The sequence below is a fragment of the Fringilla coelebs genome, assembly GCF_963513975.1.
Source record: "Fringilla coelebs genome assembly, chromosome: 5".
In the NCBI taxonomy this organism is placed as follows: domain Eukaryota; kingdom Metazoa; phylum Chordata; class Aves; order Passeriformes; family Fringillidae; genus Fringilla; species Fringilla coelebs.
This window is the reverse complement of record NC_140033.1, coordinates 50,254,012-50,275,004: the sequence shown is the minus strand read 5'-3', so window position 1 is coordinate 50,275,004 and position 20,993 is coordinate 50,254,012. Positions and strand designations below refer to the sequence as shown.

General features: G+C 55.0%; 4 protein-coding genes across 4 annotated transcripts; 3 read left to right on the top strand and 1 right to left on the bottom strand.

The window, feature by feature from the left end:
- The first annotated feature begins 4,418 nt into the window (after positions 1 to 4,418).
- Positions 4,419 to 5,383, top strand: H1-0 (H1.0 linker histone). Its single transcript, XM_084206924.1, has one exon. It carries the CDS (start codon positions 4,606 to 4,608, stop codon positions 5,227 to 5,229), a length of 624 nt encoding a protein of 207 aa, XP_084063050.1. The 5' UTR covers positions 4,419 to 4,605; the 3' UTR covers positions 5,230 to 5,383.
- Positions 5,384 to 7,481: 2,098 nt separating this feature from the next.
- On the top strand, positions 7,482 to 12,211 carry GCAT (glycine C-acetyltransferase). Its single transcript, XM_084205935.1, has 9 exons — positions 7,482 to 7,709; positions 7,798 to 7,928; positions 8,528 to 8,629; positions 9,158 to 9,304; positions 9,591 to 9,745; positions 10,279 to 10,361; positions 10,740 to 10,911; positions 11,323 to 11,444; positions 11,847 to 12,211. Exons 1-9 carry the CDS (start codon positions 7,508 to 7,510, stop codon positions 11,996 to 11,998), a joined length of 1,266 nt encoding a protein of 421 aa, XP_084062061.1. The 5' UTR covers positions 7,482 to 7,507; the 3' UTR covers positions 11,999 to 12,211.
- A 2,751-nt stretch (positions 12,212 to 14,962) lies between these two features.
- LOC311154081 (noggin-like) lies at positions 14,963 to 15,730 on the bottom strand (the record flags this gene model as incomplete). The annotated part of the gene is made up of 1 exon (XM_084206266.1): positions 14,963 to 15,730. The coding sequence occupies one exon, from the start codon at positions 15,728 to 15,730 to the stop codon at positions 14,963 to 14,965; it is 768 nt and encodes a 255-aa protein (XP_084062392.1).
- Positions 15,731 to 18,252: 2,522 nt separating this feature from the next.
- GALR3 (galanin receptor 3) lies at positions 18,253 to 20,057 on the top strand (the record flags this gene model as incomplete). Its single annotated transcript, XM_084206152.1, has 2 exons — positions 18,253 to 18,602; positions 19,160 to 20,057. The coding sequence occupies 2 exons, from the start codon at positions 18,253 to 18,255 to the stop codon at positions 20,055 to 20,057; spliced, it is 1,248 nt and encodes a 415-aa protein (XP_084062278.1).
- Between the last annotated feature and the right edge of the window lie 936 nt (positions 20,058 to 20,993).

The following is a 20,993-nucleotide window of genomic DNA, read 5'->3' as shown; positions in this document are numbered from 1 at the left end:
TCCCTACTATGCCTGTCAAGCACCAGGGCTTGCTGTTGATGGTTTTTGGCCTTCTGCCTCTGGCCTAGAAACCCTTCTGTCCCTGTGCTGCCCAAGGTCCAGGCTTTTCCCTCTGCCTCCCAGCAGGACATGGCTGTTGCCATCAAGTCTGAAGAGGGGCAAGCATTTGGGGGATTTGTCCATGGGATGGCTAGAGGTGAAAGAACAGCTCAGAGCAGCTGTTGTCAGGTTGCAGAGCTTGGTCTTGCCATGGGGATTTATAGGAGCCAAAAGCGGGGGAGAAAAAAAGGGCTCAGGACACAGTGTTGCAGGCCATGTGTGTTTTTTAGAAAAAATAACCACTCGAGCAACAGTGTAGTTGTACCTACTCCTGGGGGAGGAAACTCCCAAAAGTGGGCACTGGGGACAAGCAGAGGGTAAGCAATTGCACAGTGCTCAGCAGCCTGCTCACCCGTCCCTTCCCCGAAGAGTTTGCTATCTTGTGTTTGGGTTGGTTTGTTGGGGTGGTATGTTGTTTTTTTCTGCCTTTCAGACGAGGGCTGCTCAGCCCGATAAGCGCGAGGCGCAAGCACAGGCAAAATGTGAGTGCCCCTGACATGTGGTGGAGCTGCCCCTCCTTGAGGCTCTGTGGCTGCAGATCAGCCCCCAGCAGGGCAGAGTCATCCCCTCATCCCGGGGCGACGGGGGACGCGCCTCCAAAATTGGCACGGCGCTAATCAGGCAGGGCCTGTCTCGCCTGCGTCGGGGTGATACGGTCACCCTGGCATCTCCACATCCTTATCTCCTGGGAGCAGGGGACCGGGCAAGGGAAGAGTGGCCAGGAGAGGAGATGACCAAAATGCCCACGGGTGACAGGCGTGATGGCTGGCAGAGCCCAAAAAACATCCCAAAGCGATGGCTTTCCCATCTGCTTGCTTGCAGCCGGATGGTGACTGTGAGGAGAATCCCAGCCTCGAGCACAGGGAAAACCCACAGCTGTACAGCACCATGGTCCTATGGGAGTCAGCACCCCAGCTCACATAAGGAGCTTGGCCTTAAAAAGCAGCCCATAAACCTTGTTTTAAAACAGTGGTAGTCAGTCCAGCAGTCAGGGGTGATGCCCTTTGCCATTTATTTGTATCCTTTAAGCCTGCTCTGCCCCTAGCAATGGCCAGGCTGAGTGCCTTCATGCTGGGCTGACCACACTGCATTGCACACCAGGGACTCAGAGCTGAAACTCTTATGAGCGCAGCTGGAACTTCAGCTAGTTAAAAAAGCACAGAATCTCTTGGATCCGAGTACCACTACGACCAAGTCCCACTGCTGGGGATTTTGAGTCTCTCAGAAATGGAAACTGGGTAAAATGCAATGTTATCTCTTACATTAATTGCCAGAAGCACCCTGGTGCTCCTGAAGGCCTATGAACAGCTGTCCTGCCCCTACAAGGCAGGGGCTATTACCCCATGGATCTGTAGCACATCCACAGTGGACACAGTTTGACCATTTAAGACGAAATCTGCAGCTGGAAATGTGTAAATCCCCATGGGGTCTGGTTGAACTCAGTGCAGGCAGGGAGGAGAAGGTAAACAGGATTACAGAGAGGATTCTTCTGCCAGGCTCTGTCCTCTGGGTTTTGTTGGAGATGTGGGATTTCCCAATCTCTGCAGAATAATGCCAGCAAGGGAAGGCTTGGGAGGCTTGGAGTGGTTGGGTAGCAACTCCTGAGGAGAAAAGTGGGTGCAGGGGGTAACCCACCCCATCCTGGGCATGGTGGCAGGCTCCTGTGGCCAAAAATACAGGCATGAACCTGAGACTGCCATGGTGGCACATGTGCTTATGGGAGTAACTCTTCCTCCTGGATGAGTCCCATGTGCAGTGGGGTGCCAAAAGCACTGGACCCACTTCCCAGAGGCATCAGGGCTTGCATTGCTTGGCAGCATCTCCCTTCCACCTCCAGGCATGACATCCTGCCAGGGGCTGGAAAACCCTCTCATCTCTCATGCTCTCAGTCCTGACCAGTTCATGTTAAAGATGCATTGTCAAAACAGTGCAAAGTTCAAAGGGTGCATTCCAGTATCAACTGGGCTGCTTGGGGGTTTGCCTTGACCAGGTTTCCCCCCATGTGCAAAGCCAGCAGCAGCCTGACGAGCTGTGACCACCTGTGTGCCTTCCCTCCAGTGAGTTGCCCGTGGGCACGGGATCTTCCCCTTTGTTTGACTGACTAAAAATAGGGATCTAGTCAGTATAAAAGAGCCAGAACCTCCACGCACAGGGGAGAGCATGTTTGTTTGCTAGCAGCGGCACCCGCCGGAGGAGGACGGGCTGCCTGGATCAGCAGCAGGAGCTGCCCAGGTGAACGAGTGAGATTAGACCCCTAAGGTGGCCAAAGTTAGGTAGAGCATCTGCCGTGTCCCTCCCTCCACCTTTGCCTCCCATCCCTGCACTGGATTGATAATCGCTGCCTGGCGTTTAGGGCTGGAGGCTCCGCAGGCAGCCCGTGGTGCTGTGCCAACCCCGGGGCCAATTCCTAAACCCCCCCTAAACCTCCCGGTGTCCCCTCAGAGCCTGGCGCAGGCGAGCCACGCGCGACGGTTACAAACTTGGATGCAAATAAAAACAGATGGTGCCTTATCTGCGTGCCTGGCTTTGCCTACGTGCAGCAGCCAGCGCCGGCGGTTCATTCCCAGATAGGAAAAATGAGAGGTCTCTCGGCCGGTCAAAGTGTTGCATAGAGGCCACCAGAGCTCCCTGCTCTCCATATGGGATGGAAAGACATTTATTTATTACATCCTAAACAAAAGCAAACCCCAAAGGAGGCAGGAGGGTGGTTATTCACAATTAGGATCAGTTTGTGCCCAATTAAATCAAAAGGTTTGCAGGTGCTGAGAACCTTTCCCACTCCCTACATGGAATAGAGCATGTGAAGAAACTCCATCAGGAGGAGGGCTCAAGGAGATGCACTCAGTCCTTCTATCTGTGGGAAAGCATCAGGGGCCTGAGTGTCTTCTGCCAGGCCAGGTCTTCACATCAAAGATTGCTATTTCTATTTAAATGTAGTGATGGGACAAGGGGGAATGGCTCCAAACTGAAAAAAGGCAAGTTTAGATTAGGTATTAGGAAGAAATTCTTTACTGTGTGTGGGATCAGGCCCTGGAATAGGTTGCCCAGAGAAGTTGTGGATGCCTGAAAGTGTTTAAGGCCGGGCTTGATGGGTCTCTGAGCAAGTTGGTCTAGTGGAAGGGGTCCTTGCCGCAGCAGGGAAATTGGAACGGGATGATCTTTAAGGTCCCTTCCAACCCAAACAATCCTATGATTGTATTTCTATTATCTCGATTTCTACTATTTCTGTTATTTCAATTTCTGTATTTATATTTGTATTTATGTATCTATATTGATGTTTTATTGATGCATACTTCTGTGTGTCCCTGGCTGGTGGTTTTCATGGACCTGGACACCCAGGGCACTCAGAGGCTACTGAGAGGTGCTTCACTGTGTATTTTAATGCTAAACTGAAGCACGGGGAGGTTTGGTTCACCTCTGAGCCCTGCATGGCACGTTGGTGGGCACCAGCTGGCTGCACCCATGTGTTTTTAAAAAATAACGGGAAAACATCATCTAAATCCTACAGGCAAGATGATGATAGTGGCTATATTTAATCTCCCAGGAACAGCCGACCGCTCACCCAGCGAGGAAAGGATGGCTGATTGTCACTATGTCCCTGCTCTGTCCCTGCACTAGGAGTTGTGTGTGTCCCCAAAACAAGGGGGCAGCCTGTTATTTGTGACCCCTCACAATCCACATGCAAGGGCTGAGCTGGTGTTCCTAAAGCACCTGGTGGAGAGCAGAGGGGCAGAAGAGGGAGTAGGGGCATTTGGCCATGGGGTATTTGTGCTGAGCTGACTTGTGCCCAGTGCTCCCTGTTTTTTCCTTGGTGCCACACCCAGTGTCTTCTCTAGTGTCCCTTCTTGCTCCCTTAATATGTTCCCTAGTGTGTTTTCTTGTCCCCTAATATTTTTTCAGCACGTCTCCTTGTGTTGCTCCTAAATGTCCCTGTGTCTGCCCTGTCTTTCTGCATCTCTTGATGTTGCTCTGAATATCCCTGATATGCCTGTCCCTGTCTTACCAGTGTTCCCAATGTCCCCCCCAGTGTCCTTCTTTGTCCCTACACGATATCCTTCCAAATGCACCTCGTACCTAAGTGCCCCACTAAGTGTCCCTTACAATCCTCGCTCTTCACTGTCCCCTGCTGATCCCATCGGTGTCCCTCCTTGTCCCCACCATGTATTCCCCCAATACTCTTATTTTTTCCACAGTGTCCCCCGCACTGTCCCTCCCGGTGGGTGGGGTCAGGGCGTGGCAGGGGACACGCGGGGACGCGGGTGGCGCGCGCGGGGCAGTCCTCCCCGCGGTCCGCACCGCGGCTTTAAAGGGAGCCCGCGGCGGGCGCGGCCGCAGAGGCACCAGCGGGGGCACCGGCGGCAGAGCGTCACCGGCTCTGCTGCGGCTTCAGGCACCCACCGCTCCCTTCCCTGCCTCTCCCCGCCCAGGGGCGGGGGTCCCAGGCCGGGCGGACCACGCTTCCAGCCGCGAGGGCATAGCGGGGCATCGCGGGACGGAGCTCTCACCATGAGCGACAGCCCGATCCCACTGCCACCGGCTCCGGCCACCAAGCCCAAGCGGCCCCGGTCGGCGCGGCGGCCGGCGGCCCACCCTGCGTACTCGGACATGATCAAGGCGGCCGTCCGGGCCGACAAGAGCCGCGGTGGCGCGTCCCGGCAGTCCATCCAGAAGTACGTGAAGAGCAACTACAAGGTGGGCCAGAATGCCGACGTCCAGATCAGGCTGGCCATTCGGCGCCTGCTGGCCACTGGAGTCCTCAAGCAGACCAAAGGAGTTGGTGCCTCCGGCTCTTTCCGCCTAGCCAAGCGGAAGAGGTCTCCGTCCAGGAAGAGGTCTCCTTCCAGGAAGAGGTCTCCTTCCAGGAAGAGGTCTCCTTCCAAGAAGAGGAAGAAGACAGCCAGGAGATCCACTTCACCCCGGAAGCCGGCTAAGTCCAGGAAAGCCAGGTCCCCGGCCAAGAAGCCCAAATCTGCCGCCAGGAAGGCCAGGAAGAAGTCAAGGAGCCCGAAGAAAGCCAAGAAGCCAAAGACTGTTAAGGCCAAGTCCCTGAAGGCGTCCAAACCCAAGAAGGCAAGGCGGTCGAAATCCAGAGCCAAGTCCGGTGCCCGCAAGTCACCCAAGAAGAAGTGAGAAGTCTAGAGGCATTTCGGTACTCTCCCCGTTGGTTCTGTAAATAGCTGTTGCCTTTGTTTTTACTCCTTTCTACTGCATTTTATAAAGAATTGCTCTATTCATGAATTGAAATAGCTGAAACAAGGCAGTTGATGAATGAAAAAAAACAATTTTAAAGTGTTACTGGTCTGGGTTTTTATTCTGCTGTCTCAGAAATTTCTTGTGTGTGTGTCTGTTGGCTTTATTAACGCTGGACTGCTTGTTGTGTGTTGGGAGTGATGGTCACTCTGTGTGCCTGTTGGGGTCATGCAGGATTTCAATTCCTGGTCCTGCCCCAGCTCCTGGGGGGGGTTACGTGTTTGCTGGGGCTGGGCAAACACTTTGGTGGGGAAGCTGGAACAAATGGCTGTGAAAGCCCTGGCCTTCCCTGGAGGAGGAAATTGGGTCCCTGTTCCCTCATCCAGTGCTGCAGATCCCCACCATGGGGATGAGGTGAGGAATGTTGGGCTGCTGTATGTGAGGTCAAGCTGGCGCTGGAGATAACTGGGGCTGCCCGCCTGCCTGTGGAGCTGCGCCAGCACAGCTGGATGGTGACAGGGACTTTTGGGGCAGGGATGGGACAGAGGAGGTGGAGCACGGCCAGAGTCTGTCCACATTGGATTTCAAGGAGTTGAAGGTGTCCATGAAGTGGGAAGTGGGATCACCGTGGGGAGGAAAGACAAACACAGCCACAAGCATCTTTGTTCCCCAGGGAGGAGCACCCTGAGGCAGTGGACAGCTCTGCAAGTGGGATGTGGTGGGCAGCCAGGGCAGAGTGAGGCAGAACTGCTGGGCTCAGCCCTGCTGTGACCCGAGGGCTCTGGCTTTGTGCCCAGTGGAGGCTGGCACGACTCCAGGGCCTGCCTATCCCCTGCCAGAGCCCCTCCCTGGGCTGGGCTGGGTGATCCTGACAGCCAGGGCTGGCAGGGAGCCTGTGGGCTGGCCTCACTGCTCAGCGAGGTCTGAACCTCAGGCAGGGGCTGCCTAATCCCTCTTGGCTAGAGACAGATAAACTTCTTGATCATCAGGATCCCAAACCACCTGGGCCAGGAGCTCTGAATTCCCAGGGGCTCTGGGTGCCCAGGGCCCTTGGACTTGCTGTGCCTAACTCTCATAAACCCAGGGTCTTCGCCCTCTCCTCATGGCTCCCAAATCCTTCAGTCTGTTCTTCCTAAATCACTTGGGCAAATGGTGCCTGAGTCCTTTAGCCATTAAGGATTCCAAATTCAGAACTTCAGGATGCTGAAATCGTTGGCCTGGATGCCCCTAATCCCTGTGGGCTCTTGTTCCTAAGACCCTTGGATCAAAGGCTACCAGAACACCTTCTTCTGAAGATCCTGAACACCTTTCAAGAGCCTGGTACCTTAGTCCCCGGGAATGGGTGGTTTAAACCACTCTGGCCACAGAATTCTGCAGTCAGCTGTAGTAGAGGAAGGGGATACCTAATCCAGATGGAACAGAGAAATTGTGGATGCCTTATCCCTAAAAATGCTCAGGCTGAGTTTTGATGGGGCTCTGACCAACTTGGTCTAGTGAAGGAGTCCCAGCCCACAGCACAAGCTTGGAACTAGATGATTTTAAGGTGCCTTCGAACACAAACTGTTCTGTCATTCTATGGCCCTTTGTGTCTAAGCCTTGGGCCAATAGTTTACAAACACATTTAGCCAGAGGTGCTCAAATCCCTTGAGTCTGGGTATTCTAATTTTCACCTGGTAAATCCTAAACCTCTCTGTCCAATGGATTGTTGGTCACCTCAGCTGGATACACCCACATGCCACAGACCCATGGCTCATTATCCCCAGTGGTGGGCACCCATAAACCACCTATCTGCAAGGATCCAAGTCAGCTATGTTGAGGACCCCAAACCCCTAGGCAGAGGCACCTAATGCTCCTAGGCTTGTTGATCCTTGATGTCCGTGATGCCCTATTGCTATGAAATCCCACAGACCCCATTACAGTTCCTAAAACTCATGGATGGCGCTCCCCCAAAATCCCTCAGACTCCAGGAATCACATATATGGCTCTGCGGTACCTAAACCCCTTGGGACAGATCCTCTCCTCCAAAGAAGACGCCGAACGCCTCCTAGAGAAGGTGCCCGAGCGTTCCAAGCCGCGGCAGCTGCAGCGGCGCTCGCCCCGCCCGGCGGGGGGCGGTGCCCCGGCGGCCAATGGGCATTGGTCAGTAATTAACCCGTGGTTAATTAGCGGCGATTGGGCGCCGGGGCCCGCCCCCGGGCGTGCGGGGCGGAGCGCTGGGATGTGGCGGGCGGCGGCGGTGCGGGCGCTGCGCGGGGCCGGGGTCGGCGCCCCCCGGGCCGCGTCGGGAGCGGCGGCGGCGCAGCTGCGGCGGCGCCTGGAGAGCGAGCTGGAGGACATCCGCGGCGCCGGCACCTGGAAGAGCGAGCGCGTCATCGCCTCCCGGCAGGGTCCCCACCTCCGCCTGGCGGGCGGCGGCGCCGGTGCGTGCGGGGGGCGGCGGAGAGGAGGAGGGCTCTCGGTCCCTTCCCTCGGTGCCATGCCCCTGCTTCTCTCTTTCTGTTCCCGCAGGGATCATCAACTTCTGCGCCAATAACTACCTGGGGCTCTCCAGCCACCCCGAGGTGATCCGTGCCGCTGTGGAGGCCCTGGAGAAGTTCGGCGCCGGGCTGAGCTCCGTCCGCTTTATCTGCGGTACCCAGGTACCGGGCAGCATCCCCTTCCCCGCGGGTCTTTCGCAGGGTGTCCACGTAGGCTCCCCTCTCGGCACTCCCACTCGGCATGCGTGTACAGCGCTAACTTACACGTGGCCCCGTGAGAAAAGGAGCCTGCCAAATCCCCACTAGCCAAGCATCTGGAAATATGCCAATTTAAACCATTACAACACCTGAGAGCAAAGAAACTGAGCACCCCTCTGAATTCAGAAAATAAATGTCTTTTTCTCTCTCTTTTGGGTCGAAATTACAGTGAACCTGACTTGAAGTGGCTCCATCAGACCCAGCCCAGTTTATCCCTGCTGGAGCCTTTTTTGAGTGCTGCCTGGTTAAGTGCAAAGAACAAGCAGAGCTTCTCCCTTGTGCATGGGGAGCCTGAAGTCTCCCTGCTGAGCTTTGGCATCCAAACCCATAATTATACTTTAGGGCTGCATTTGCTGAACACAAGTAACTTCTCCCATGCGCACACACCTTTTCTGGATAAAACCTGGCTGTCTCTTCCCCTTTCAAGTCAGCATTTAACAGCAGTGGGCAAGCAAGAACTTGTGCTGCCTCACTGTTGACTCCTGCTCCTCTCTTCTCTTTAGAGCATACACAAGGACCTGGAGGAGAAGATTGCACGTTTCCACCAGCGGGAAGATGCCATTCTCTATGCCAGCTGCTTTGATGCCAACGCTGGTATCTTTGAGGTTCATGAGGCTTCCCTTGTGTTGTGCATGGAGGAGGGAGGTGACAGCAGTGTGGCTGCCGTGCCTTCCAGAGGTTCTGCTGTGAGCTCTATGCGCCAGAAAAGATGGCGCATAGAGGAGCCTGGTGGTGGTGAGGAGCCTGACTTGGGGCCCTTGCACCAGGGAAGCCATGCCAGAGGCATTTAACTCACCTCTGCTGTCTCCAGCCAGCTCCAGCTCTTGGGGAGGGCTTCCACTTCTGCAGAGGTGTGTATTACCCCCTTTAAGTGTAGGTGAGGGGCAGGCGTGATCTCACATGTTAGGAAAGGGGGAGGGAGATTTTGAGCTCAGAAGCCACAAGCAAGAGCCTGGCATAAAGAAATCAGGGGATAAGGTGACTAGGAAGGAAATATAAGGTTTAGCAGTGTCAGGAGAGACGTGGCAGCTGGAATCAATCACAGCCTTGTTCTCTGTACTGAGGGAGGCTGGGAGATTTCGGTGAGGTGGCATCCAGAGCAAAGGATGATCCTTTCTGTTTGGTACGGCCAGGCCCTGCTGACCCCAGAGGATGCAGTGCTGTCAGATGAGCTGAACCATGCTTCCATCATCGATGGGATCCGCCTGTGCAAGGCCAACAAGTACCGCTACAAGCACATGGATATGCAGGACCTGGAGGCCAAGCTGAAGGAAGCTCAGGTATGGAGGTCTGCTCCCACCCCAATGCCAGGGGACTTGCTTAGCTGTGCTGCCTGTGCAGTAGCCAGTCCTAGAGGGTGAGCTCTGCCCTTTCCCATGCCATAGGCATTGTTTTTGCCAACAGGCATGGATAGGCAAGGTGGCAAAGCAGCAGGCTGTGATGCAAATCCCCTCCGTCTCAGTTAGGTACATCCTCTCCATACAGGAGTTTGAGTGTGTCCCTTTGCCAGCCCTTCTCCTCAGGGTGACATCTTCACTCCTGGGGATGCTTTTTTCCCTCCAACAGAAGCACCGACTGCGGCTGGTGGCCACTGATGGTGCCTTCTCTATGGACGGTGACATCGCGCCCCTGAGGGAAATCTGCCAGCTGGCCCAGAAGTACGATGCCCTGGTCTTCATTGATGAATGCCACGCCACAGGATTCCTGGGACCCAACGGGCGGTGAGTGACTGCTTCGGCCCCGTTTCTTCCTCCTACTGTGACTAATTCTGAAGCGAGACAAAGGTGCTGATGGCCAGCGTGGTTTTGTGTGGGGGCTCCTAGAAGGCTTTGCACCTCACCTTTGGATTGAAAGGAGATACATCAGCAGTGATCCATCCCCAAGAGACAGCTGCTTCTCAGTGTGTAACAGATGGTGTGACCATCTCATCTGGCCACCACCTCTCCTGGCAGGTCCTTTGTTTGGACTATTAAACTTCTGTGTGAGAAGTTTGAGCGCTTTCCCATCTCTAAGGGATGAAGAACCCATGCTCTTACTTGATGAGATCCTAGCTTAGGCTTCCTGCAGGAGAGGAAGGTCAGCACTCAGGATGAACTATCTCAAGGGGCTATTCTTCCTTGTCTAGAAGGAGGGATGCCAGAGACCAGACCTGTCTGACAGTGCTTTGTTTTCCTTGAGGTATCCGGCAGCTTCCCTGGTACATGCTGGCAGAGCTGCACCAGAGCTGCACCATGTGATGTTCCTTTTTCTACAGGGGTACTGATGAGCTCCTGGGAGTGATGGACAAAGTCACCATCATCAATTCTACCCTAGGAAAAGCTCTTGGAGGAGCTGCAGGTGAAGGCATTTTCCTGTCCAGCATCCTGCATGCCCTAAAGAGCTTTACAGCATCAGTCTTACATTTCCTTCCTCTGCCTAATGATAGAGTAACAAATGCATGTTGTCCTTTTCCACTGGTGGCATAAGGCTTGGTTTGTGATGTTGCTGCAGGATTAAGGGAGATCCTGACATGTGCCCCTTGCACTGTCATCTTTTGCATGCATTTGCCTTTGGGGTCAAGGTGGAAGCTTTTGGTCAAAAGTATCAGCCGTGATTTTTAGACCTGGTTTGTACCTAAATTTCTGCTATAGGTGCCAGGTTGGCTTTTTCAAGAAGCCTCACTCTAAACAGGTCATCCTGGAGTGCCTTGTCCAATTCTCTCTCCTCCGTCTACAGGCGGGTACACAACAGGTCCCAAACCCCTCATCGATCTGCTCCGCCAGCGTTCCCGCCCGTACCTCTTCTCCAACAGCCTGCCCCCTGCCGTGGTGGGCTGTGCATCCAAGGCCCTGGACCTGCTCATGGAGAGCAATGCCATTGCACAGTCTATGGCTGCCAAAACCCAACGGTGAGGGGACCATTTGGGGGTGGGAGCAGGGGCAGCTTTGTTAGGAGTGAGTTGTCTGTGATTTATTCACCCCTCCTTTCCCAGTGATAACTGTGAAGACAGTTGGCAAACTAGGGCTCAGGGAAAGCTGCAGGATGTGTCTGTCTGTGTCAGGTAGATGTGTCACATCTGGATGCCCTATAAGCTGGGGCACATTGTCCACTCAAGAATCTCCAGTCCCATTATGCTGAGCAGGACATGGTAGGAGGTCACTCCAAGAGGGGAGATCTCTTCCCTGCACAGAAGATAAACAGTGGAGCAAACTTTACCCAGTTCTCAGGGGGCAGGGCTCCCAGGGGAAAGAAAGGCAGTGGTCTCCAAGGACAGAGTTGTTGAGGTTTTTAGTCATCCTTTTGTCATTCCCTTCACCAGGTTCAGAAGTAAGATGACGGCAGCTGGCTTCACCATCTCAGGGAAAGACCACCCCATCTGTCCAGTCATGCTGGGGGATGCTCGGCTGGCCTCAGTGATGGCAGAGGACATGCTCAACAGAGGTGATCTGGGGAGGGAGCTCAGTATGCAGACACATTCCCTGAGGGAAGAGACAGTTGGTGGTGGTGCCACCACAAGCCCTCCTTCAGAGGATGTTCCTGCATGAAATCCAGTACTCCTCCACCCTCCAGGTGCAAATGTCCTCATGATCTCCCCCAGATGTTGCTGGCTGCACCTTCTTTCTCTGTTAGGGAGGGGATTTACATTAATGCTCTCGTCCTGCTATGCTGGACTCCATCCCCATTGCTGGCCCTTGACCTCATTTCCATGCTTGGGAGCAGATGGCACTTGACAACCCTGAAGGCTGGAAGTGGTTATTGGGAGAGGAGCCTTTCTGTCACCCAGTACAGCTCAGCCTGCCTCCATCCCAGCCGGCTCTGACTCTGCCTGCGTTTCCTCCCCAGGCATTTACGTGATTGGCTTCAGCTACCCCGTGGTGCCCAAGGGCAAGGCGCGCATTCGGGTGCAGATCTCAGCCGTGCACAGCGACGAGGACATCGACCGCTGCGTGGAAGCCTTCACCGAGGTGGGACGGAAGCACGGAGCGCTGCCTTGAGGGGCCGGAAAACACCTCTTCAGCACCATCCCTGTCCACAACCAAGTGCCTCTGATGGGGAAAAAGGCCTGAGCAGCACACTGCCAAAAGCAGGACCGTTCCTCAAGGCATCATGGCCTGCGTCATGAGTCAGCCAGCTGGCTATTGCAGTGTGCTGGCAGTGGCACTGGCAACCAGCACTTTAAAGTGTCATTAAAGATGTCCTGCAGTGCAGCAGATATTTGTCTGCCTCCTATTTCCTCATCCAGGAGCTGCACCCCATCCCCATCGTCTCACTTTGAGACCAGACTCTCTGCTGTGCCTTCCCTGAAGCCTCAGTCCAGATGCTGAAGCACTGCAGTTCCTGCTGTCTCCTGCTGATGGAAATAACAGCACTGATGATGATGCCTGCTTCTTCTATGCTCTCCTGTGGGTCCAGCAGCACCATCCTGGCAGATCTGAATGTTGCAATTCCCAGCTGAGGCAGGGGTGTTTCCCAGGTCCTTTGCAGCCTCTGCCACCAGCAGCTGACTAGGGAAAGAGGACATGGGCCCACCAACAATCCAGTGCTCCTTTCTCTCCTTCTCGCTCTCAGGTGTTAGATGTGAGGCTTGCTTGGTCCCCAGCTACAAGGCTTTCCCAGTTGCTTCAGTGGTCCCAGACCTGTCCTGGGAAAGATATTCTTGCCCCAGAGAGGCCATCAGGCAGTGAGCAAGCTGAGGTGGCAGAGGCAGCAGCATGATGAGAGGATCTGCATCTGACTAAGGCCAGGGGCAGAGCAGGAGACAGAAACCCTTAATTTTCTTCCATATGGCAGGAATCTCTGGATTTGTTCCTCCAAGCTGTGCTGTAGTGTTTCAGCATTCAAAAAGGCACGAGGGGGACCTGGGCATCTCTTAGGGTTTCTTTGTTTGCATCAGTTTTGTTCCAGATCAGAAATTGTGTGTCCTGCCAGCTGCCTATGTGCTGAATTAGTAGCTGCAGCCAGGGCCAGATTGTAGCTGAAATGGAGTGTGCTGTGCCTGAGTGCTGGAGCACTGGGTTGTATCAGCAAAGACCTGCTCTGAAGTCCTTTTGTGTCACTAGGCTGTCAGGGAGCAAACTACAGGGCAATAATGTCTGACCTGAGCCAGAGCAACTGCAGAAGAATGCAGGTGTTAATCCAGGATTGTAGGGCTTTACAAGGATGCAAAGGACAGGGGAGAAGTATGTCTTGTAGGTTAAAAGGACTGCAACCAAACTCTTTCAGAACAGCTGGTAGTGTAACCATGTGCTGATTTTGTTTAGTTTTCCATCCCCACAGGCCCTGAACTCAGCCACCTGATAAAATATGGTATGGCCTTCCCTTGCTGTGGAACCCTCGCAGTGCTGCAAACCCTTTTCAACAGGCAGCATTTTGGCATGGGGAGGGCAGGGAGATTGCTCTCAGGCCCCTTGTGCAATCTGGAAGAGATGAAAGTTCAGCCAGATGGGCTCAGGGAGGTTTGAGACCCTAAACTGAATCGCAGCTGGTTTGAGCCCAATGCATGTGCTCCCCTTGCTCCCCCTACCTGCACACCTCCACTTCACACCTGTACCACCCTCCCTCGCATTTCTCTCCTGCTGGTCCCCAGCCCTGGTCTCCCCCTCTTCCCCTGGCCCTCTGCAGGCATCCCTGCTGATGCCTCTGCTCCACTCAGGGCAGACAACCCAAGCAGTTTAACCCTGCTCCAGCTTTCAAGTCCTCCTCATTGGCAGAGCAGCCCTACGGATGTCTCTGCTCAGCTGCAGGCCGGAGCAGCAAGAGCAGCCTCCCTCCTGTGATGCTCAGAGTTTTTGCATGCACGTGTGGGCTCGCCCTTCTGCTCCTCTTCTCGTCAGATGCACTGACCTCCCTCTCACCTCTGTATCTCTTGGGTACCTCAGCAGCCAACTCCCTGCACTCTGCCTGCTTCAAGGCCAAGCTCAGCAGCAGGCTGTGGAGCTGTCTGGGGAACAGACTGTGTAGTGCTGGAATCCCAGGAAGGCAGGAGGGTCAGATGATGGCACACTGATAATGAATAATGCTGTACTCATTGACTTTGAGGCATTGTGTTAATGTTGAATTGAGGCACATCCTCCTGCTCTTTATTGCCTTGTCAAGGCCTTCCAACCTAGGTCTGATCTACAGATCTAGGCAGCTTTTAGCCCAGAAAGCAGAGGATTGTTTTGCTGAGTGGAATGTAGAGGTAGATGCCACTTTTTGAGGATGCGGTTCCTACCCCGGGCTCCCTGACTTACCCCACACCCTGTATGCTGCTCAGGCAGACCTGAGTCTGGAGCTGTCACCCTCTGCACTGGGGGATAGGTGGGAGATCCATGTATTTCGCCATTTTACCTCAAAGTAGGGGACTATCCTATCCCATCCCATTTCCATACACACCTAGCCCCAGAAATGCTTCCAGCCCTGGGTCATGGCCCACCTCCCACTTCTACACTCACTAGGCTGCCTTGTTGCAGTCCCAAAATACCCCACTGCCCACTGATTCACTCTGGCCCCTCTCCACATTGCTGTTTCCACCCCGAGCAGTGACCCACCTCTACCTTTTGCTGGAATTCCCTGGCCCTGGCTCCCTGCCTGCAGCCCCACGCAGGCAGGTAGGGGTGCCCCAGCTTGGACTGAGCCCGCTGGGGCTGCTGCAAAGGGGGGCTGGACCTGCCGTTCAGTGCCGTAATTTTTCCATTTCTCGTCCTTTGCTGGAGATAAATGCTGCACAAGGGCCTCCGCTGGTGCTACTGCCTCAGGCACTGCTGGGTGAGGGGTGAGGCAGCTGCACCCCCCACTCAGGGGCTTTGGCGAGACACAGCAACGACCACACCCATCCCCTCTTCCTTCCTGGAGGTTTATTTCTGCTTGGGGGATTTTCCCCCAGCTCCGAGGGTGAGTCCAGGCAGACGTTTGCTTTGTCAGGCCCTTTGGCAGCAAGAGCAGGTGGCGGGAGGTACCTCTGTGGCCCCCCGGCCCCCTCAGCGGCAGGAGCACTTGCAGGCGGCCACCACGGGGTAGGGGACGTGCCGCCAGGTGCAGTTTGGGGGGGCGGGGGGCTGCGGGCTCCAGCAGTGCCAGGCCAGCAGCTGGATGCGGGTGAGCTGTGCGGGCCGGCAGGCCATGCCGGGGGGCCAGGAGCAGCCGGCCGGGCCGCTCTCACACGTGGTGTGGCGCACCCAGCGGGGCCAGAACACGGGTCCCAGGTCGACCCAGGCGGAGGTGAGGCGGCAGGCGGCCCGTTCCACCAGCCACTGCCGCAGGCGGCGGGCCAGGGCCCCCGCTAGCTCCGGGGGCAGCTCCGGGGCGGGGGGCAGCAGGGTGGGCAGCTCCAGCCCCTCCACCTCTCGCCACAGCTTGCGGCGGTATCTCCCGGCGCCCTCGGCCAGGTCCCTGCTCAGGGACTCCAGGTTCTCCTTGAGGATGCTCCCGTTGCGACGGCGGGGCTCCTCGGTCGCCATCCAGAAGGGGTCGAAGGCCGAGCCCAGGAGCCGGCGCAGCCGCCCGGGGCGCAGGTGCCGGGGCTTGGGGGCGTAGCGGTAATCCTCGGGGGACAGCGACAGGCTGTAGGGCCGCACCGGGGCCGAGGGGTGGCCGCGCAGCAGGTGCGCGGTGGGGTCAGCGGTGCTGGACGGCGGCAGCGGCGGCTCCCGGGGTTCCTCCGGAGGCGGCGGTGGGCCTGGGATGCCCGGCGGTGGGAGCAGGCAGAGGAGGAGGAGGAGGAGGCAGCTGCGGTGCGGTCCCTCCATGGCGAGCAGCGCTGTGACAGGCTGTGCCAGGCTGCGGGCTCGTACTCTGCCGCATCCCCTGGGTTATCACCGCGTGCCGAGGCACGGCCTTCCCCTTTTCCCTGGTTACAGCGGCTGATAGGGAGCTGGCGGGGACACCTCGCTCCTTCCCGCCAGAGGGGCAGGTGTGGGGGAGAAGCCACATGGTCCCTCCTGCCACTGAGCCAGTGGGAATAATTTGGGCTGCTGTGGAGGCGAAGGGGCCAGCGCCTCCTTCTCCACATCTTGCACCATCGTTGGAAGAGGTACCCACAACCTTCCCAATGAAGGGAAGCTGGTGGCCTTTAAGTCTTGCTGAGAAAGGATCACCAAACTGCACTTAATGCAGCTGGAAATCCTCGGGGCACAGGTCCTGTCACCAGGGTGGACATGGCAGTAGGGCTGCGTGGGTCACTGTCCTCTCCTGGCACATCAGCCAGCCCCCATGTGTCTCCAGGCAGCTGTGATGGAGCTGGACCTCTGGAGGTGGCCATCCTGGAGGTTTTGTCCTCCCTCCCATACTGTAGTACTGATGGAGGGGAGACCTGGACTGGATGGAATCCAAAACCAGCTTTCTCCTCCTTCCCTAGGTCAGACATTGTGAGAGAGGCTCAATCTGTTCACTGCTACTAACAACTAATTAATAACATCTAGTAACAGCAATTAATTGCTCATCCTCTAGAGGGTTTAGGATCCTATATTTGAAGGACAGGGCAGGGATGAGGCTCACAGATGTGGGATATTTACATTCCCTGGAGGTGTTGGAAAACACATCCTGAACACCCAGCTTTGAGAAGTGGCTGCTGAGATCCAAGTGACCCTTTCCCCCTCCATCCTCCCTTTTCCACCAGAGAGTAGTGGGCTTTATCTCTGCCACCCCCTTCTCAGCAGGAGGAGCAGGGAGCAGCTGAGCCTGCAGGAAAGCTGGGCAGAGAGGAGTTAATTCCAAACCCAACCTCAGGGAGAGGAAAAAAAAACCAACAGTGAACTATGGATCAGCAGCAAGAGCAGAGGGAGGGAAAAGGGGGAGTCAGAGAGAGAGGAGAGGAGCTCCAGAAGAAGAGAGAGCAGAGCTGGTGGCAGGCAGGGGGAGGCAGCGGAGCACCAGGCAGGAGCGACTGGGATAACTGAGCTGCCCAGATAAACTCCTCCGTGGTCTGCATCCTCTCACTACCACTGCGTGGGCTGGACTGGAGGTCTCCCCCTAAGTGAGTGGCAAAGCTGCAGGCCCTACCTCAGAAAGGTGAGTACTGGCTTCCAAAGCTGAAAGGTGGCCTCAGGCTCCCTGAGCACAGACACCCTGGTGCATTTTGCATGCCCAGAAGGAGACCGGGCTCCTCTCCTTCAGTGAGGAGATCCCATGGGGCCAGATGGATAAGCTGGAGGGTAGCTATCTGTAGGACAGGGGGGACCAAAGACACAGAGAGGCAGGGACAGTCTCTTGGTGTGATACACAAAGAAGCTGGGAAGCAGAAGTGGCATGAGCTGAGGGATGGGGGAGCATGGAGTCAAGGCGCATGCATGACCCAAAACCGAGTTAATTGCTTGTCAACAGTAGCTAGATAACAGTGTCTTTCCTTCTCTGTTTTTGCTCAGAGAAGGACAATTTGTTCTAATGATAGCATAACAAGGAGAAGGCTTATTCAGAGATAGGCTGTTGGTGTTCCCTGCCTGAGCACAGTGTCACTCAGGGCTGGAGGAAGTTTTGCAGCAAATCACAATACCTTGAGCTGTGATAATAACAGGCTTCTTCACAGTCATCATCATGTTGTATTTGAGGTGGCTCTAGGGTCTCCTCCCCATCCTCACCTACCTGCTGCCATCCAGCCCGTGACCACCTCTCAGCATCAGGAAAAGGTGCATTTAGTTGCCTTCGCTCTGTGGAGCATAGCTACTGCACAGGGAGCAAGGGGCAGCCAGCTCTGGGGTGGAGGGGGTCTCAGCTTAAGGAGTTCCCTTGGGGTGGGAATGTGTTGGGGTGCTGTGTGTTGCTGTGTGGTGTGATTCAGGCATCGGTCCCTACTGCAGGAGGTGGCACAGCCCTGGGCTGAGTGTGCTGGGACCACTTACGGCCCATGGGAGCCTCCTACCTCATGGCTCTGTGGCCAGAACCTGTTGAACACTAGCCAGGGTTTAGACTTGCCAAAGCAAGCAATCCCTAGGAGTTTAGCAGATTTGGGAATGTAGAAGGATGGTGCATGAGGTCAGGTGGCAGGGCAGGAGGGCTCCTTCAGGGTGCTGGGAGCAGAGGAGGTGTTCTGATGGCAATGTGAATCTGGGCAGGAGAAAGAGGCTTCAGCTCTGCTCAAGCCAGGCAGATGTGGGCTGACTGACCACAACAGCATTCTTGCCAGTGATGTCATGAGGGTCTTGGTGGCATCATTTAACCAGCTGGTTGGGATTGGCATCTCTGGGAGAAATGTGAGTGTCAAAGGCTGGGATCAGGCACCTTGGGGCCTATTATCCCTTTCTCCCAATGCAGGTTGCTGCAGTCTGACAGGAAGATGCCAGGGGGATTGAACATCTCTTCTGACAGCCCAGAGCTACGAGCAGCAGGGATTATTGTGCCCATCATCTTCTCCCTCATCTTCCTTGTGGGTACTGTGGGAAATGGGCTGGTGCTGGCAGTGCTGCTGTGGAATGGCCAAGTCAAGTACTCCACCACCAACCTCTTCATCCTCAACCTAGCTGTGGCTGACCTGTGCTTCATCATCTGCTGTGTCCCTTTCCAGGCCACCATTTACACCCTGGATGGGTGGCTCTTTGGGGCCTTTGCCTGCAAGGCTGTGCATTTCCTGATCTACCTCACCATGTATGCCAGCAGCTTTACCCTGGCTGCTGTCTCTGTTGACAGGTAAGTGTCCTCTTCCTTTTGAGTTCTGCAGCTCAGGGACACTGTGTTTGCCATTCTTGAGCTAAGGGTGGGAGAAAGGCCACTACTTACCCCGGTGGGTGTCCTGTAAGAAGAAGGTCGGGTCTCCCCAGAGGCAGGGCCAGCAGAGCCAGTCTCCCAGCTCCCCATGCCCTCCCTCTCCACCAAGCCAAGCTCTCCGCCTAATTACCCAGGGCTCACTTTGGAAGGAGGGGAGTCCACCATGCATAAGCAAGAACTGCAAAACCCCCAGTGCAGCAACACAACAGGAGAGTCCTACTCCTATCCTTCTCTTACCTGGTTCAAAAGATACACTGCTTGCCCTTCCTGAACTAGCACAGCAGAGGGGACAATAGAGATCCCAGGCCCACTGTTGGAATGACCCTGATAGTTTTGTGAATTCACCAAGAGATTTGGGAGTGAAGAGATGGGTGGCTGCATGGGAATGGGTACACAGATGGCAGCTCCACAGGGCAGGAAGAATACCTCATCTCACCCACATTATGTTTTGTCTCTCCTTCTCTTTCCCCTCTTGCCAGGTACTTGGCCATTCGCTATCCACTGAAGTCCCGGGATCTCCGCACATCCCGAAATGCAGGAGCGGCCATTGTGGTAATCTGGTCACTGTCGATGCTCTTCGCAGGGCCTTACCTCAGTTACTACCAGATAATCCACTACCATGGTGTGCCCATCTGTGTCCCCATCTGGGAGGACCAGCGCCGAAAGGTTCTGGACATCCTCACGTTTGTATTTGGATACCTGCTGCCTGTGACTGTGGTGAGCCTGGCATACTCGAGGACCATCAAGTTCTTGTGGACTTCTGTAGACCCCATAGAAAGAATCTCAGAGTCTCGGAAAGCCAAGCGCAAGGTCACCAAGATGATTGTCACAGTGGCCATCCTGTTCTGCCTCTGCTGGCTGCCCCACCACCTGGTCATCCTCTGCTTCTGGTTTGGCCACTTTCCCTTCAACCGGGCCACTTATGCTTTCCGCCTGGCTTCCCACTGCCTTTCCTACACCAACTCCTGCCTCAACCCCATTGTCTACGCCCTCATCTCCAAGCATTTCCGCAAGCGTTTCAAGCAGGCCTTCACCTGCCTCTTCTTCCAGAACAAGATCAGGAAAAAGAAGAAGAAGAGAGCTGGAAGGAAAGTCCATATGGTCAATGTGGAAAGAGGTTTTGCCAACAGGACAGGAGACTTCTATGGAGGCAACTCTGAGGTGACCCAAGCCCCAGAAGAGAACACCAGAAAGAGGGACCATGAAGATACCAGTTGTGCCAGAGCATGGACTCAGCAGGTACAAGATGCCATGGTCTCTGTTCAGAAGGAGCTACTGGAGGAGGAAATTTTGGCAACAGCTGGCCATTCCCTAGATGTGACCCCTCTAAGAGAAGCTGTTGGACAAGACCAAGAAGCAGCCCTAGAAAAGGGCTAGAGAGGCAAGAAAGAAGTCTCTATTTGCATCACATTTTCTGACCACATCACAGTGGTTTTGCTTTCCTCCAGGATCATCATGCCCATGCCTTATCCCCCCTGAAATGGTTTTATGTTGGCAGTAAGAGATGAGCTTGCACATTCAGACCCATTAAACTGAGTTCAAGTCCCCCAGATCTCCTCAAACACCTCCTCCATGATCCTGTACTCATGCCTGAGACCCACCATCATCCCAGCTCAATATTCACAGTAAACTTTAAGTGACTGCAACAGCCGTCCTTTTCTTTAAGTACGTATGGTGTTTTATTAGTGCTGTGTGGACCCTGAATATGTAACCCTTAATGTGAGGCAGGTCTGCGCCTGTAATTTCTTAAGAGAAGGTGAAAATTGGGAAGCTTAGGAAAAAGTGTTTAGGGAAAGGTGTGGCATTGTGGGACACCCAGACTTTCTCACTGAAGCTGGAAAACAATTACAGGTTGTCATGGCACTTGTAGGTGTGCTGAGCCCTGCGTGGGCTAAAAAATCCTCTGGTGTCCTCACTTGTCCCCATGCATGGTGCTGGAAGTTGTGTCAAAAGTAAAGGAGTTTTGGCCTCAGCCAGTGCTGTAGGCATTGTACAATGGGGCTGGGTGACATCAGGCAGCTTGCAGAGCTGTGATGAGCAGAGCTATGATCTCCCCCTTATTTCTCTTCTTTTTCCTACTTCTGTTTGCGTAAATCTTTCCTTTTCACTTTGCCCTGCCCACTCTCAATTCCCAGCCGACATGGTATTTCTAACGCTCACTGAAGCTGTTGTTCACCTTGCCAGAGCTCGGCTCCAAGGACATCCCTTTTTCTGTGCGGAGGCTAACTGAAGAGGAAGGCCAACAGTGCTGGGAATTAGTTTTCTGTTTCCATTCAAGTGCTTGATGTTGCTTTCTGCCCTTTGAGCCTCCCT